Source organism: Helicoverpa zea, chromosome 10 (genome assembly GCF_022581195.2).
Source record: "Helicoverpa zea isolate HzStark_Cry1AcR chromosome 10, ilHelZeax1.1, whole genome shotgun sequence".
In the NCBI taxonomy this organism is placed as follows: Eukaryota; Metazoa; Arthropoda; class Insecta; order Lepidoptera; family Noctuidae; genus Helicoverpa; species Helicoverpa zea.
The window spans coordinates 1838346-1855935 of NC_061461.1; the positions used below are offsets into that span (position 1 = coordinate 1838346).

The following is a 17590-nucleotide window of genomic DNA, read 5'->3' on the forward strand; positions in this document are numbered from 1 at the left end:
GTCAACACTATTTTTAATAATTGAATGTTTGTAAAGAATGTTTGGGAAACAATTTTCCTATTTTTTTACAAACACCCGAAATTGGCAATCCCTAATTGGTTTTAATTATCGATTCGAGAAGATATTCAATCTTAAATATGAAACATTAGAAAAGACCAGGTCTGAACGAGTGTTGGTCAATCTATCAATTAGCCTAATCATAGATTTAGCTGTATGTAAAGCTACACCAAATCAAAACCATACAGGAATTGTGCTAGGCGCACATTTTGATGAAACCTTTGAATTGAGCTCTAAGTAGAACTGAAATAGTAATTTTTCCCACAGATTACAATTACGAAAAGCAAATCAGTGCTCCTGTTTTTATTCGTCCACAATTAGCCCAACTAATTTGGGAGCGTTTAAGAACCCACCAAAACACAAAGGCCGCCACACAGGTCGTAGCATTAGCATTACAAAACGGTTGCGGGCCGTGAGATATGGGTCGCAGATGCGCGCCCGCGCCGCCGCCGTAATTAGTGTAGGCGCAATATATAATTGTTTCATTTCAGTAACGCCTGTCCCTCTCACTGCTGCGCGAATTGTTCGCAAAGATAAATGGCCTTAATCACCCCATGAAGAATCTAGCAAAAATTGCAACTGTTTACTTAGAACACTATTTTCTTGCAATTTTGGGCCCACCGGGAGCTGATGCCTCACAATTAACAGATATCTACGCCTGTGTACTAACATTAAACAATACTTCACAAAATCTCAAGATCTAAACGTCGTCAAGTCGTGTGGGAAAATAATCTCAAGCGCAATCTACATCCGAGCTAGGTCCTAATTAATTTAGTAATCGTTCGTGACGACTTATTCCGGCCCTAGACCCAACCACGAACCTAACGAAATCACGACTCCGCCAGACAACGATAATCGTTATTTTAAATTTATTAAAATGTCCTCTTTAAGGACTATATCGGAACGCCTATATCGGACTGTATAATTTATTCTTGCATTGGAGGAACGCGCTAAACAATGAGGGCTATTATCATTTCTAGAAGAGCACGTTTTGATTTATAAATGCGCCACAATATCATCCTTGCTGAAAAACTACCTTTGTTATTTTATTTGTCAAGTAGTTTTGTGAATTATGATATTGGTTGTTAACGATTAAGCGAGCCACTCTTATTTTTTAGATAATAGTTTCCGTAATAAGCAAGCGGAAAGCACTGAGCTCTGTTCAAACTAATCAGGAATGAGTCAATGTTTACTTTATGGGTTACGCTGAAACACAGTGATGCTTTTAACAATAACAGCAAGTTGCTAGTCGGTCGGGCGGTTAGAATCTAAACAACATATTGTCGGCAATTTTCTTGACAAAGTCGGCACAATACAACGGCATGCCGACAACAAAATGCCGTCGTGTCGGCCTGACGGCCCCTGGGGCGTCGCAATTAAAGTCCCGGTTGCACGAGGTGATAGGTGCACCGAATTGATGAGCAGGCCTTAACATTGATTAGCTTAAAATATGTACACATTAGTTCTTTACGTGGTCAGACCCCTTTCCCTTTCGCAGAGTAAAGAAAATTCATAGACAAAGTGAAATGGTAACATCTTATTCAATGAGAACTAATTTGGGGATATGAAGATTATCTAATCCATCGCAAGAAACTGTCTTAACTATGTATGAAGTAAACCCATTAAAATATGGTAACAAGGGTATAAAATCGAATTCTGTAATTTAAGAGCACGAGAAGTTTAAAAAAAAGTCGTGGTGGCCTAGTGGGCAAAGAACCGACCTCTCGAGTATGAGGGCGCGGGTTCGATTCCAGGTCAGGCAAGTACCAATGCAACTTTTCTAAGTTTGTATGTACTTTCTAAGTATATCTTAGACACCAATGACTGTGTTTCGGATGGCACGTTAAACTGTAGGTCCCGGCTGTCATTGAACATCCTTGGCAGTCGTTACGGGTAGTCAGAAGCCAGTAAGTCTGACTCCAGTCTAACCAAGGGGTATCGGGTTGCCCGGGTAACTGGATTGAGGAGGTCAGATAGGCAGTCGCTTCTTGTAAAGCACTGGTACTCAGCTGAATCCGGTTAGACTGGAAGCTGACCCCAACATAGTTTGGGAAAAAGGCTCGGAGGATGATGAGAAGTTTAAATAAAATTTCGACTGTCAGGAATCTAACTAACCCCCGAACCACCCACCAGAGGCCACTAACTGAAATTCTGAACACTGTCATTCAGTAAAGCACGTTTAATTGCAAAGGCAAGTAAGGCTGCACGTTTTAAGGGGCATTACATCGCATAACGAGGGCGGATGCGCGAGCGCACGCCTAACAAGTAACAACAGGGCACGCCGGCGACTTTGATACCCGCTGCGCGACAGCATCGCTTACGTGCGCGCGACCCCGATGCGGCGCAAGATTGAGGCGATTTAGCATAGCCGCATACGCCGAAAATCGTTAAAGTTTTCAATCTTAAAGTTAATATAGAGCGATTGGCACAGTTTTAGACTGTCTTAATTTTTTGCTAGCATAGCTCTTGTATATTTTTGATGATATCCCAAGAAAATAAATGCTCAGGATATGATAGGCTTGCGATTTGGACAATGTTGCAATAGTGTTTAAAGAGTGATACATGCTTTGCTGCAAGGAGGAAAATTACACTTTTTTGGAAAACACATTAAAATCATTGCCAGTGTAGCAGCTAGGATGTAGGCTGAAATTGGGTGTTGCACACAATTTAACCCCCTAGACAAAAGGCCACTTGTTGCTAATATAGAAAAGCTTATTTTTATAAATCAAGCGTTTTTCTTCTAACATGCATACTGAAGCTTGTCGAGGTTGCATTAGCGCATACCTTCGCCATCGCTCACCATTTGCATCACAGTTCAATGGAGGATTTTGACGGACATCACTACACGGCCTGCGCGGACGCATAGATTGACAATGTCTACCCGTTTAATGAAGCTACCGTAGCTGCAAGAATATAGGAAATAAGTGGCACTTTTATATTGAACTCCTCGTTAATTTAAGGGTTTTCTGTGTATTTTTTACAAGGAGCAGCCCGGTATTAATTTATATTCCTGTGGTGCGCGCTAATTATACTAATTGAGCTATGCGTTAGTTTGTATTCGTAACGCGTATTCTAGATAAACAAGATTGAATTCCGTTTCAATAATACTTGCTACTTTAGCTGCCTACCCTGTGCTAGTTTGTAATTTACCCTTTACAAATAAGAATGACAGATTGTAAAAAAATAATAAAGAAATGTAAGGTTGTTACATGCGATATACCTATATTTTGACGTTTCGGCCTGAGAACATCAACTTTACTCAAGTAATCAAAAATGTATCTCCTATCCTTCATTCCTAGCTTCCATCTTTCCAATTAATAAAGGTAAAAACTCTTTCCAAAGTAATTTCTCCAGACTGTGCAATGGTTTTCGAGGACTTGAGATATTTTTACACTAGAGAAAATATTTTTTTGACGTTACTTATTGGTTGAATAATGTTGGCTACAACAGGTAGGTACATACAGCCCTTAAAGATGTGACATATCAACAGGACAGTTTTTTTTTCAAATTAATATCATTTAAAGTTTTCGTTAATACAGTTTTAATATTTTTAGTATTAATTAGCCAAAACTGACAATTGTATAAAGAAATTATTTTTGCACGATTGCAACTTCAATCTAGAGCTAATTTTTTTTTAATCTTTAAAATCAAGATTTTAATAAGCAATGTTCAAAAAAATACACCTAAGTAATCAAGTGATTAACTAGCTCACTTAGAAAGGTGTGCCACAATATTTATGCAAAATAAGGTACTGCTTTTCCCTTCTAATATCTCGTCGTCGTCTATTGGAACACTGGATAGGTAATAGTCGCAAAATGCATGCAAGTAGTCCGGGCGTAATCCAGGACACCGCGGGGTGCCCAACCAATACCCAATATGATGCGATATACAGACTAAACCTAATCGAATTGGATAATATTTGCAATTTAAACGTGTTAATGTTTATTAAATAACACAAGATTGCCATAAAATTAATATTTATAGGTATTTTAATTCACGCAATGGCTGAGCCTTAATTTCTCAATAACGCTATCTATTTTTCTTTTTCTTTTACGCTTGATTTTTCTGAAAGATATTTCAACAAGTTGCACCATAAAGAGGAAGCATGTCAAATTCGTGGTTTTCAGAAAATGGTACAAGTAGCGCCATCTCTTGGCACACCCAAAAAATAAATTATGACAGTTACCTTCTATTTACAGAAAGTTAAGTAAATAATTACGTTTTATCGCTACAAAACAACGCGTAAATAACAATTTACGATGTAATACATTTTACTTTATGCCGCTTGAGAACGATAAACTAGCAAATAACTATAAAATACTCACGAAACATAACCTTGTAACATCTGACATCTGTCAAAACTTTCATCACAAATGTTCACAAAAACACTGTAAATAAACGTAAAACACGACTTTACGGGGTCTACGATATAGAAATTATTAAATATCGACAGAAAAAATGCATTTGGACACGTTTTTAGCAATATTCCATGGTTTTCAAGCGTCGGGAAAATTATAACCTCTTAGCCCAAAACAATAAGCATATTTTATGTTTTTCAGCTTGTTATTTGGAAATATTTTACGTCAGACCATCAATTCTACTGTATTTGTTAGTGTTGCGAAGGGATTTATAGGCATACACTGTAGTTTTGACATATTTCGAAAACATTGACTTTGACATCTCACTGTTTACACTTAGCACCAATATTCATAGTGAAATTAATTTAAATGATTAATATTGCATAAATGCCCAATACAGGGTTCAATATAACATAATTTTTTTAAGAGGTTGATGATGAAATGAATTGAATATAAATATGTTAAAAATGTCATAAGACTTGGTAAAAATTAATTTGCTCACCGGTATTGTCACTTATTGAATACATATTTTTGTAACAATACAACAAGTTCTACCATAACAGTATATAGAGGTAAACAATATCTAATGAGTAAAAGTTATACTTAAATAAAATTAATGTAATAGTGGTCTTGTAACAATTTGGTAGTGGTCGCCTCCGCACGTAAACAAAACTTTAGTCACAATATTTCTCATCAGCTGGGCTATACAGAGGCACAAATATAGCTCAGTCCACTTATGTTTGCCATGAACTTATACATTATTATGCACTCTGACACGCATGCTGGTTGCAAGCAGCCAGCGCTCCCTGACGACCCATATGGAATATTGCCAAAACCGGTCTCACCCACCCACCTTCTTCATAATCCCAGTCTTCCGTTTGGAGAAAGTCGTATACCGTCGCAGTTTGTTGTCAATGTATTCCATTTTGATCTTCACACGACCCTTGGTCTTTTTGCCATTGGAAGGTGGCGATTTCTTGGGCTGGAGAGATGCATAGCCGTCATCTGCGATGTCGGGCATGGGGCAGTGGTCTAGACCCACGTTCTGCGGGGGTCGCTCGTCGTAGCACTGGTCCGAAGGCCTCTTGACACCGGCGCGCGGCATCGGGCACGGCTGCATGCCGGGCCGCAGCCCGCCGCCGCCGCCGAGGGCGCTGGGTGGCCGTCCAGTGCCGTACATGTCCGGCATCTCGCCGAGGAGTCCCATGCCATACGGCGACCCGAAGCGGGGCTCCCGCGCTCCGCCGGGCGCGTCCATTATAACCTCGCAGTACGCCACAGTAACCGGTGCGCGCACGCGCTATGCACACCTCACCGTCCGAACGACGAACGGAGACTAAGTTCTAACCGAAAACGCGAAAGAACCGAGGGCGGGACTGACGAGTCGGCCGCTCGGACCGCGACTGACTTCGCGCGACTGCGTCCCGCGCACCTCGACCTCTATCCGTCTCTGTCTCGCGCGGCGCGTGCAATGCGTTTCGAAGGAGATGGAGTTGCAAAGCGCGGCGTAACCCGACACATCCGTAGGAAAAGCGAACGTTCGCCGGGAACCCGCGAACATTTCAGTGCCCGAAATCCGTATTAAAATAGAGCTTTTATTTTGAGTTTATTTCGTAAATAGAAATAATAGAGTCGGAAGTGGAGCGGCTCGGGCGCAGCGGCGGGGCGGTGGGCAGTGCCAGAGCCATATTTAGACGCGAGCCGTGCCAAATATGGCAATCGACGGTCAAATGGGGGCCACTGAAATCCCTCCTACTCGCACCTGGCGATTTTCACGTCTAATAATTAAAAACTTTGTCACGTCACTTAGGTATTGAACGATACATACTTACCTACCTGTGGCTCATTACATTTACTTAATATGTAAGTGTCGTACTTACTTGCTGGTACTGTAGCTCTGTAGCTAGATCTATTTGACATTACCTATCAGGTATAACACGCTTTTTCTAAACAATTTACCAAGTGAATGTATTCCAGGGATCCAAAAAGAATTTTCCCATCAGTCGGCTGCTGCGACTGAAATGTAGTTCTGCAGCAAGTTACAGGTTCGTCATAAAATACTCAGAAATGCTGAATAACTAATTTTGCAGACAGGTACCTACACCGTCTTACAATGATTTCACGATCGTTTAAGCTCCTGAGAATAATTCCCTTTAGCATAAATGCCCACACGCACCTCGGGAGATATTATGATCTATTACTGAGTTATTACTTATTTATATACGATATTATTCCTACTTAATTAAGTAGATACTTAGGTACTTACTAAGCTAGCTAGATATTTTTTTTAATATTCACTTTAACTTCAACTATTATTTAGCTTGTTATAACGAAAGCATCTTATTTCTGTAACTAAGTATGTATTTAACCACCGGACAATGGAAAGCGTATGTACACCACACACTATTAGATACCTAAGTATACCTACTACCTACTAATCGACTTTAACTAGAATAAATAAATGCGTGTCTATAGATACTGTATATTAAAGTACCTACCCATGTCTAACTTTGAGCTTGCTGCTGATGCTTTCAGCCAGCTTTTCAAAAACGGAGAGTAGCGGGTTCGAAAACTGGTAAATCGCAAACTTTTTGAACAAGACCCGGGTTCAATTCCTCGGTCGGGCTATAACTTAGTGGGATTTTAAAAACGTTGTTGGCGGTATTACACCTCCTTCACTGGGAGAAGCCTGTGTCCCTGAATGGTACTTAGTAGTAGTCTTTGTTGCAATTCCACGTCAGAGGCCGTCAGGATTTGTGAAAATTCAGATTTTCTGATTCTGGGCTTGGTAACCTGCAGTTCACTACATAAAAAGATATAATACCTTGCCATGGGCTTATACATAGATAAAATCACTAGGTATCAATGCCGGTTTCTCTTTCTTAACTCAGATTCATCAAGGTATGGTAAGTACTTAATACCTATTTAAATATATGGTAGATAGACAGCCCAAGTAGCATTCGGGGTTCTATATAAGATGTCTAGTCGTTCACATGTACTCTACAAGCTGTGTATGTCAGCTGTTTATGAGCTGTATAGCTTGCTATAATGCTTTTATTGAACCAGTTTGGGCACAAATTAGACAGCCTTAAGTTCACTATGGCTGTACATTAGAAGTATAATAGCATTATAATAGCAGTTTAAGTAGTAACATCGGACTTAAGGCTGACTTACGGCACCATATGGAACGCAGTGTGAACCATACAACGTACATGAGTGTAATAAAGAGTAATAAGTGGCTAAATACACAGCCTTCACAGTTAAAATCGGACAAAAGTACTCCAGTAAATTACCTTAAATTCACTTGTGTCCTAAATTATTTCCACATTTTAATATATTCGTTTGACAATTGTAAGGAGTGCGGGGGCAAACTAACTCCGGCGGATATTATTATAATATAACACGCGGTAGTACCTGTTTTATATACTATATCATGTTAATGCCATGGGAATGCAACTTTATCGTGAAATGTATACATATTGACAACTAAAATTTTCACGCGCCTCTGTAAAAACGCTTTATTCCTTTTGAAATATTTAAAACTGGCTGAGAAGAAAATTTACATTTTCAGTTTTTGATATTTTATTGGCATTATAGTTATACTACGGTAATTAATTTTAACATGAAACCAAAACTCATTCGCTATATCTGCGTATTTTGTGATAAATCTGCATTAATCTTGTAGATTTATTTGGTAAATATTTTAGGTTACGTAGAACAAAATGGTGGAAATGAAATACGGCTATGTGAACTGTTATAGTCCTTCTAAGCAGCCTACAGTTCATATGTGGATCATTTAAACACTTCTGTACAGGTAGTAAAAGAAAGGTTATTTTAAGTATCACAAACAAGTTCTAATACAGCTACTGGCTGTATAACAGTCTAAAATAAATAAACATAACAGCCTTTGGCTTTATAAATGACCAGAAGTGTTCTATTAAAATGCTAGCTCTATAACATCGAACAAGTAGGCCGTTAAACAGCGGTTGCCGTATCTCTACCCTCCTATAATGCTCTTAGTCAGAAAGCTGACTAAAGGATAGTTGTTAGAGTATTGTAACACCCATAACCGTATATAAGTATTACTCTACACTCATATAAGTCCCTTAGACAGGTATAGGTGTAATTAATTGCAATAATGCAGCTAATACATCACGAGTGAACTGTAGTAATGCTTAAACTTCACCTGTGAACTAAATGTGTACTCTTAAATGGAACAAAATGCTACTTGGGAGATGCCCATCCACGTATATAATTATGATTTACAACCTCACTAGTACATCAACCGTAATGAATTAACCAATATTGTTTTATTAAGTATTCCATATCAGTAATCAATAATGCGATCTCGTTTCATTATGATTACTAAGTATATAATCGATATTTATTTTGTAGTAGTACCTACTGGCTGTACCGAGACCTTCCGAGACCTTCGGTTTCAATCGCCCGTAGTTTTCAAATAAAACACCAAATATTCAAGTCTCACATATTTTACTGTAAAAACCAAAGTACCTAACTTTAACAAAATAAGTTCAAATGTTACTACAATGTTGTTTTATCACTTAGGTACTAAGTAGGTATACCTAAGTAAGTATAAGTTTTTCCGACTTTCCTTAGCTAAGCTCTAGGAAGCAAATATAAAATATCAGTTGACAGCAGGATCCTCTATTAATTACAAAATTAAAAATAAATTTAGAGATATTTTATGGCGTTAATAACGTAAGTTTTCTCAAGAACCGCAGCTGGCCGCCCACTTTCCTCGTAAATTGCCATGTTTTGCCTTTTTAAGTTTATTTTATTGTTCTTACTCACAGTTCAGTAAACCCGGCCACATTGGAAAACTTTTGAAATTGTTTTTTACTGACGATTTTAGAATAACACAATATTTCTTAATTGATGTGAGGAGAAAACAGAAAAAACTGAATTGTGGTTAATGAACGGGGGTTTTCTTGTTTTAATTAACATTTTTCTTACGATCAAAATCCCTTTTTCCCTACGAAGTTCAGTAAATCGACTCGAATCGACTGGTTGATGTTCATATGACAGACGAGACTACCATTTCACGTGCCCTCCGAAACAAAAGACTACCTATAGGTTTACACTTACTAGAGCTTAGTACTACATAGGTATGCGAGAGGCATCAGATGGCTGATTTCGGAGATGCAAAGTTCCGTGACGTTTGCTGTAAGATGGATTATAATATGGAGACAGAGATAGGATACCCGGCTACCTTCATATCGAGTTCCTTAAGGATGTCAAATTATTAAAACGCTTCGGTTAATTATGACTAATAGGTAGGTACTGGTGACAACGTAAGGATAAAGTTTTAATCTTAATAAATTCCGAGAATTCTTTAATTATAATGGTCTAATTCAATATCCTTAATTGGGGTTATAGCTTATTAGTATTACTAATGCGATAAAAAGCCTGCTTGATCCTGTATTACCTCATAGTTATCATTCAATTAAATTAGAGGAAATACTTGTTCCTGTGTTAATTCTCTACTTAACTTTATTATTCACGTAGTCCACATATTTAATTAAAATTTAGGAAAGCTGTACTATCTAGGAAAATTAAATTTATATATAATGTTGCGTTATCAGGCTCTTCTGGTATGGAAAAGGGATTCACCGAGCATGCTATATTCTATTCAGTAAAGCTATAATTGAAAAGTAAGTATATCGGTTTAAGTAAGGTTTCTAATGTTAAATGTGCACATTTCTTCTTAAGGAACCTTAAACCATAGACAACCATAACTATGATTAATTCTTAAGTTCATGCAAATAAATGAAAACGAAATTCTCTCATCACGTGCTAAATCATATTTAAATTATCCATGAACAAATAAATCCACAGGCTGTAAATAAACCAATGAATCAAGTTAAAGTAAAAATAACCCAAATCCCACATTTATTTTTATGTATTTCCCCTACTATAGGCGCAACTTATTTGTACTCGCTGTGGGTACTGAAATCCTGAATGAAACCACAAGACTATCAGCTGTTTATTATTTACTACACTTTGTTATTATTGTGGCATTTCCCAGTACTATGTTAATGACGTTTTAATACGTATCTTGACGAAAGCGAGCTTCACAGTTTAATGTAGGTAAGTATTACTACTTACTAGTTGTTTCCTGCGGTTACACCCGCGGTCGAAACAAAAAGTGGCCTATGTCCTTTCTCTGACTCTTGACTAGCTGTGTGCCAAATTTTATTTAAATCAGTTCAGTAGTCTCGACGTGACAGTGTCAGAGACAGACCAATAATTAGTAAGTGCTTTAATTATTCTTCAGACAATCAAATCTTTTCAAGATCATTACGGCCGTTTTTCATTTTCATCTGACTTCAGATTCCAGCGTGCATTTCCCAACAATAAAAAAATATATTCTTAGGCTGGCCATTTCCAACATAATAATATTTTATTTTTTACTTGAGACAACTGGCAACTTTATGGCGTAGGAGATTCCAGTTGCAGAAAAGTGCAAACACTGATGCATGGGGATTCACATCGCCTTATATCTAGCGTTATTTCCACCAACTCCTATAAAATTAGCTATTGTACGTGACTGATGGCACTAAGACAAAAATATATTCTTAAACAAATGACGATAGAAATGACTTGAATAGTAAACACGTCTATGACTGCACTGTCTATGTCCAATGGCCGGATATCCTATGGTGTCAAATCCCGTTGTATCGGACCTACTTTTCCATAAGCAGAATGGTGTGTGAGGAATATTTTTGATATGGTAGCTTTATTGCTGTTACTTAGTTGTTTTCCTCAGTTCCACTTCCTTAGGTAACGACTACAGGTGGCACCTACATAGATGCTAGGAAGCTTTTTAAAGGTTCTACTATCGCAAATATTACCTATGCTACTCCCATGATGGATCTTATTTAAGCAGGCACATTATAATTTAAGCATAGCCTCGTACTCGAATGAATTTTCACAAAAGTAAATATATTTTACTAGGTTTTACACCCGAGATCCCGTCCTACACCCTATCTCATCTCAATCGTTTGTGTAGTTTTGGAATGAAAGCGTAACAATGAGATTAACTAACTTTTCTAGATTCTCAGTAGGTACTGCTACCGGCCACTTTAATTCACGAAAATCCCACTACGTAATATTTAGGGAACTTGCAAAATTATATCATTTTCGGGGTACAATTTTCCTTGAAGTCGGTTCCTTCCACGTGACTAGCCAAATATGGTCAAAACTAAGAACATTACTTTTAAGCTTATCAGTTAAAACCGCAGGAAGAGTTACTTACTTACCTGTTAATGACTAACTTATGCAATGAACTTGCACTAGTACAAATTACGTAGGTAAAAATTAGTTTAATATTAACACATCTCCAGTCTAAAATGTTATCAGAAAACCGCACGGAAACCCGTAGATACGCGACCTTTATATATTAATTATTATACAGTATTTAATTAATTAATTCGGTAAATGATTTGTAGATTATTTATATATTTTCCTGTAAAGTCAAGGAAATTGCAATTCTAATGCTCGTAGCAACTGATAGGGTGACTATGGGTGACGTATTTTATTAGAATTATTACGTACTCATGTGAGTACAATTATTTTAAGGTCACGTTTTTCTAATGCGGTTTACATTATATTTAGGTATTGCAATAAGTGTTGCCATGCTGTTTTAGATTGTCGTAACCGCAGACGTCCGAATTTGTACGAAATGGTACAGCTGATGTAATGATGAATGGATTTAACAATGAGTTGGTAATCGAAGCCTTAGTTAATAGTTGTCAAATCTAAGTAAAAAACTGCACATCCTAACAACCTAACTAAGCAGTATTATAAACGTAGGTATAAGTGATAAGTAGTATTATAAGCCTGTAAACTGTTGTAACGTTAAAACTGTTAATTGTGTAAATTGTAGTTAAAATCACTGGAGCCCTTTAAATGAAATCTATACATATAATAAATCTGTAGAAAAGTAATTTTTGTACATTGAAGAAATCTATACATATAATAAATCTGTAGAAAAGTAATTTTTGTACATTGAAGAAATTGACAAAAAAAATAGCCAGCATTTTAAAGGATAACTAACAGAACCCATTTCCGTCATTTTTGTCATTTTTGTCTGTTTGTCTGTTTATCTGTTTGTTTGTTCGCGATTCACGTAAAATCTACGAATTAAATGCAGACAATGCTTATCTACAAAAATTCTACGTAACTTGGGGTATTACTTAGTTTTTGTTTCATCGAAATCGATTCACTCTATCAAAAGATATGATTAATTTTGTGAATTCAAGATGTAAAATATTACGACACGCAATCTATTTGTCAAAACTGTACATTTGAATGTCGTACTTATATTAGTTGATCGGCCTATTATTAATCTTTACACAGAAAATCACACCTTTATAAGTAACTTCGGAAGAAAAAAAAATATGAAAATTTTGTTTAGCCAAAGTTAAAGTAGCTCCATCTGTGGTAAATAAAATACATCGAATTTGTCAAAGGAGCGAGGTGGTAAATGACAATATTACCATACATTCTTTATAGAGGATTATTATTTCAACAGATGGAGTTGTGTATTTTCCGTAATTCACCATATTTTAACACGTAGTGTAATTTTTCGATAGACATTTCAATAGTGTTTGTCAGTTTGCCGTGCCACATCAAAATCCAACTATAATTATTACCTTGATGAAAAGAAAATTAATAGTTCTCAGCCAAATTTAAAACGGTGCCATCTAAATTATTTTTTGAACATTATGTCAAAAATGATGACTTTAGTGGAACAATTATATAATTATCATTTAAAGTTACAGATGGAGTTCGTATCAGGATTTTTTCATAAACATAGTTTAGCTTATCTTCCACTGATGTGGTGGCCTTAAAACAAATTACTTTGAGTGAGTAGTATTAAGTAGACCTTAATTATCTTTTCTGATGCAAAATATGTAAACTTAATCCTAGAAGAAATGAGGATCTATCTCTCGCAAGCGCTGCTAAGCGTGAGGTAGGTAATGTAGGATTCTGTAGCTTTAAAAACAAGCCCAGATACAAAGTGCAGATAAGAAATGGGAGCTTTCTCTATTTAATACCATACACATACACAATAAAATGCTTTATGCGTCTGAAAACGTACAAATTACGCGCCGCATACCAGAGACATGCTTACTTTCAACTTCTGATCGCAAATACACTGTTCACGATTACGAACAGTCTCAGTAAGACCCGAGCCAAGTCTAAAAACCCTAAAAAACATCTTTTATATAAAACTACGTTTGATGTCATTTAATCACAAAGACAGAATTGTTCTCTGTTGCAAATCCTATCCACCTATATCCTATCCTAATCCAGAATGCATTGCAGGTGTGCATTGCACAAAAACCAATGGTATCCTATTCGAGAAGTCAAAAGAGTTGACCTGCCAACGTCAGCTTCTGCGCTAAGCAAGTGTTCTTAATAGTACCATCAGAATTACATTCATCGTTGAATGAGGTGAATAAATTTTCAGAAACCACAATAACAGTAGGAGCCAAAGCGTATTATCGCTTCATAGAGCTCTGATTGGCCCCAGGTGACCAAGTCAGGTCTGATTTGTTCGTTCATCAGATCTTTGAAAGTGTTTCGGTGGATACTTACTGTCGTCCTGTTTACGTGTGACACAAAATATGGAATATAAACGTCCTTCGCAAGAGCGAAATTTTCCCGGTGTGCGGTAGTGACGCACAGTATACAACACTTATGTTTCTTTTGATTTGCTGGCTCCACCAAGAAATGACAAATTGCGAGCGTACATTCTGAAAATCTTGGCAAAACTACAGGTTTTAAGTACGAACACATGAAGTGGACTCTCACAGATACGTACATTTTGCCTATTCGTGAACTAATGCAAACATTTCGGTGGAGTCCCGGCTTAGGCCTCCCCCACATTAGGCGTGCGCGATCCTCGGGCGTGTGAGTAGCGCGGGCGCCGCGCGTGCGTCGCGAGCGCGTTGCGTGAGCGTCGTGTTTTGCTGCCCTGCGGCATGTGTGAAGAGTGCAAGCGACGCACTCGCGGCGAGTTTATCGCGCGACGCCCGCGCTACTCACACGCCCGAGGATCGCGCACGCCTAATGTGGGGTCAGCCTTACCATAGTGAGTAAGTGAAACTATCCTACCCTATGCGCCTGCTGATGATGATGACTCATTTTATCATCCATCCAGCTATTCCCCAACTATGTTGGTGTTGGCTTCCAGTCACCGAATCTGTTTGAGTACCAATATTTTGCTTGGAGCGACTACCTATCTACCTATCTTCAATCCAGTCAACTACACAAGACGATATCCATGGTAAGTCTGACAGACTTTCTGGCTTCTGATTAGTCGCAGCAGCTGCAGAAAATATACAAATGACAGCTTTGTCAGACTCAAAGCATGTAGACATAGATTATAGCTGTTTCCTGTGAAAATTACTTACGCACCATACGTAATAATTTTCCAAATTGGCTGAACAACATCACAAACTTTACTTCTTTTGTTTAGATAAATGGTCACATCCACAACACAACCTTGATCAATGAATCTATGCGACTGCTAAGTGCTAATCCTAATTATACTGTCGCGTGAAAGAATGCACCTACGGGATAAGTAGTATTTTGACGATTCTATATTGCCCACGCAGACGAAGTTGCGGGCAACAGCTAGTATACTATAAATAATAGATATGATTATCTTGTCCGCTCTCCAAGTTACGTCTCATAACTGTATAAAAGTACAACTGCTTGTAGGACTTAATTTAACCAATAAACGTGAGTCAAATGACACGATCCCAGTACTCTATCGTAAAGCCTAATCAACACGAACATACGTGGGTAATTCCCCAAAATTGTATCAAATTATGACTGAACTTACTTACGTAGGTATGTATAACTTTATCATTAAATTAAGCGTCCAAAATTAACTCGGTACTTCCTTCCGCGAACCTCATTTTAATGACGTAGACCAACTTTATTTTATCTCCCTGTAACTAAGGAAACTAAGGTGCATTAAACAAAGAACGATAACCAAGTAATCTATAATAAAATATGCATATACTTAATTAATTAATTAATTAATTATATGGATAGATATTCGAATGAACCGAATATTATTAATAAGATTGTCAAATGTTCAATTGAGACTTTCAAAATATTTTAAGAGAATTCAAGCCTCTGGTGCCTTTTGGGAGACACTTGAAAGAAGGCTTAAAGACACAAGGGCCTATAAAACGAAATTATGCTAAAAGTATGATAGAGACTACCTTTAAGCCTAACCTAATCTTACTACTGCTGAAATAGGATATTCTCTTCTGCGACTGGGAAACTTCTTGCTTTCCACCAAGTTGCAGGAAAACAAACTTTAAATAAGTATAATTACCGTGTTATCTTTTATACCCAATTCAAGGCTTATAACTTAGCTAGCACTCTTTCTTTGTAATTATGTACTTATATGAAAAGGCGTTACCCCATCAGATGGTAAATAAGGAAACCGGTTACAATTGTCTTGTCTATTTGGACGATCACAAAAACGATCCATATACAGCTGAAACATATGAACAAATAGCTGTTTTCCCGCGGTTTCACCCACGTCCCGTGGCAACTACTGCCCGTACCGGAATAAAATATAGCCTATGGCACCCAGGGCCATTCTATCAGTGAAAGAATTTTGGAAATCCAACCAGTGGTTCCAAGGATTACTCCCTACATACAAACTTACAAATACCTCTTTAATATTAGTATAGATTCGCCTAGCAGTCTAGTGGACAGTCTACAATGATTACCAGCTGTTTCCCCGATCACTGGTCGCCAGGTCGCCGTCAACTTTCTAAACAAACGAGCGACCGAGGACCGAGGGGCAGCCACATTCCTTGCCAAAACCGGCGACCACCAGTGCCCGGGATGGGCATGTTGACGCAACGCCATTCAATATGCCACATATGATGGGAGATACATGATTGCTGTGAAAAATAGGACAAGTATTTTGTTGCTGGGGAGTTTGTTCCAACATTTTCTCTTCCCAGCGAAAACACATAGGAAGTAGTGATGGGCCGACGGGATGACACATAGGACGTGGTGGACCGTTTTTCGAAGATAGACCGCACTTGCCTATCAGCCAGTGATTACAGTCATGGATTGGATGAGAAAAATTGACAATTCAAGTCATTTATTTGGTAAGATGGTCTATTTATGGACCATTATATTATATATACCAAACCTATCGTGTATAGAGGCATAGAGGAAATCGATAGAAAATAATTTGACTCATTTTTAGGGTTCCGTACCCAAAGGGTAAAACGGGACCCTATTGTTTTCGCTCCTCTGTCCGTCCGTCCGTCCGTCTGTCACCAGGCTGTATCTCATTAACCGTGATAGTTAGAGAGCTGAAATTTTCACAGATGATGTATTTCTGTTGCCGCTATAACAACAAATACTATGAAAACTAGAATAAAATACATATTTTGTTTTTTTTTGCTAATTTTTGCTCTGATACGGAACCCTTCGTGAGCGAGTCCGACTCGCACTTGGCCGGTTTTTTTGATATGGTCTGCAGAATAATTTATATTTGATTGTCAGCAGGGACTCGATTTGTTTCATCCAATAGCATGAACATAACGATTCCATCCTATTTTTCTTATAGTCTACTCCTAGCAAGGTTTTATTATATGTACCTACTGTTTCCAAAGTATTTGAAACTAATATAATGCTTGTTGTTGTCGTTACCTGTATGAAATACCAACAAGTTGCAAAAAACCTTTAAACTAAAAATGTCTAGAATTAAGGACATAAAAAACCTAATAGAAAACTCTTTTTTTCAAAAGAGTCTGTCAGAAGTGGGATTCGAACCCACGCCCACAGAAGTGGACTGCGACCTGAACGCAGCGCCTTAGACCGCTCGGCCATCCTGACATGTCTAGATCATATCGAATGATAACATTATATTTAGGGAACTGCCACATTTTTGGAATCTGATCTTTGCTTTATTATCGTGGTATATAATAATTATTATTAATTGCCGTGTAGCGACGGCTTAAGAATACATGTGTCGCTACCCCCTTCTTCCAGTGGGTGTCGTAGAAGTCGACTAATGGAGTCAAAAATGCACCGAACACCGTGCGAGAGAAGGAAAACTCGAAAAAAACCCTCTATCAACCCGTCTGGCCAGCGTGATAGCA

The 17590-nt window shown here is 37.8% G+C and overlaps 1 protein-coding gene and 1 non-coding gene across 3 annotated transcripts in view; both read right to left on the minus strand.

Moving 5' to 3' along the window:
- LOC124633726 (serum response factor homolog) overlaps positions 1-5831 on the minus strand; it is a 221768-nt gene extending 215937 nt beyond the window's left edge. For both annotated transcript variants that reach the window (XM_047169040.1, XM_047169039.1), the window contains exon 1: positions 5269-5831. In XM_047169040.1, coding sequence (XP_047024996.1) covers positions 5269-5673 — 405 coding nt within the window. In that variant the 5' untranslated portion in view covers positions 5674-5831. The remainder of the gene's footprint in view (positions 1-5268) is intronic.
- An 11409-nt stretch (positions 5832-17240) lies between these two features.
- Trnal-cag lies at positions 17241-17324 on the minus strand. The gene has a single exon. It is a non-coding gene; the product is annotated as a tRNA-Leu (tRNA).
- Positions 17325-17590: the final 266 nt, after the last annotated feature.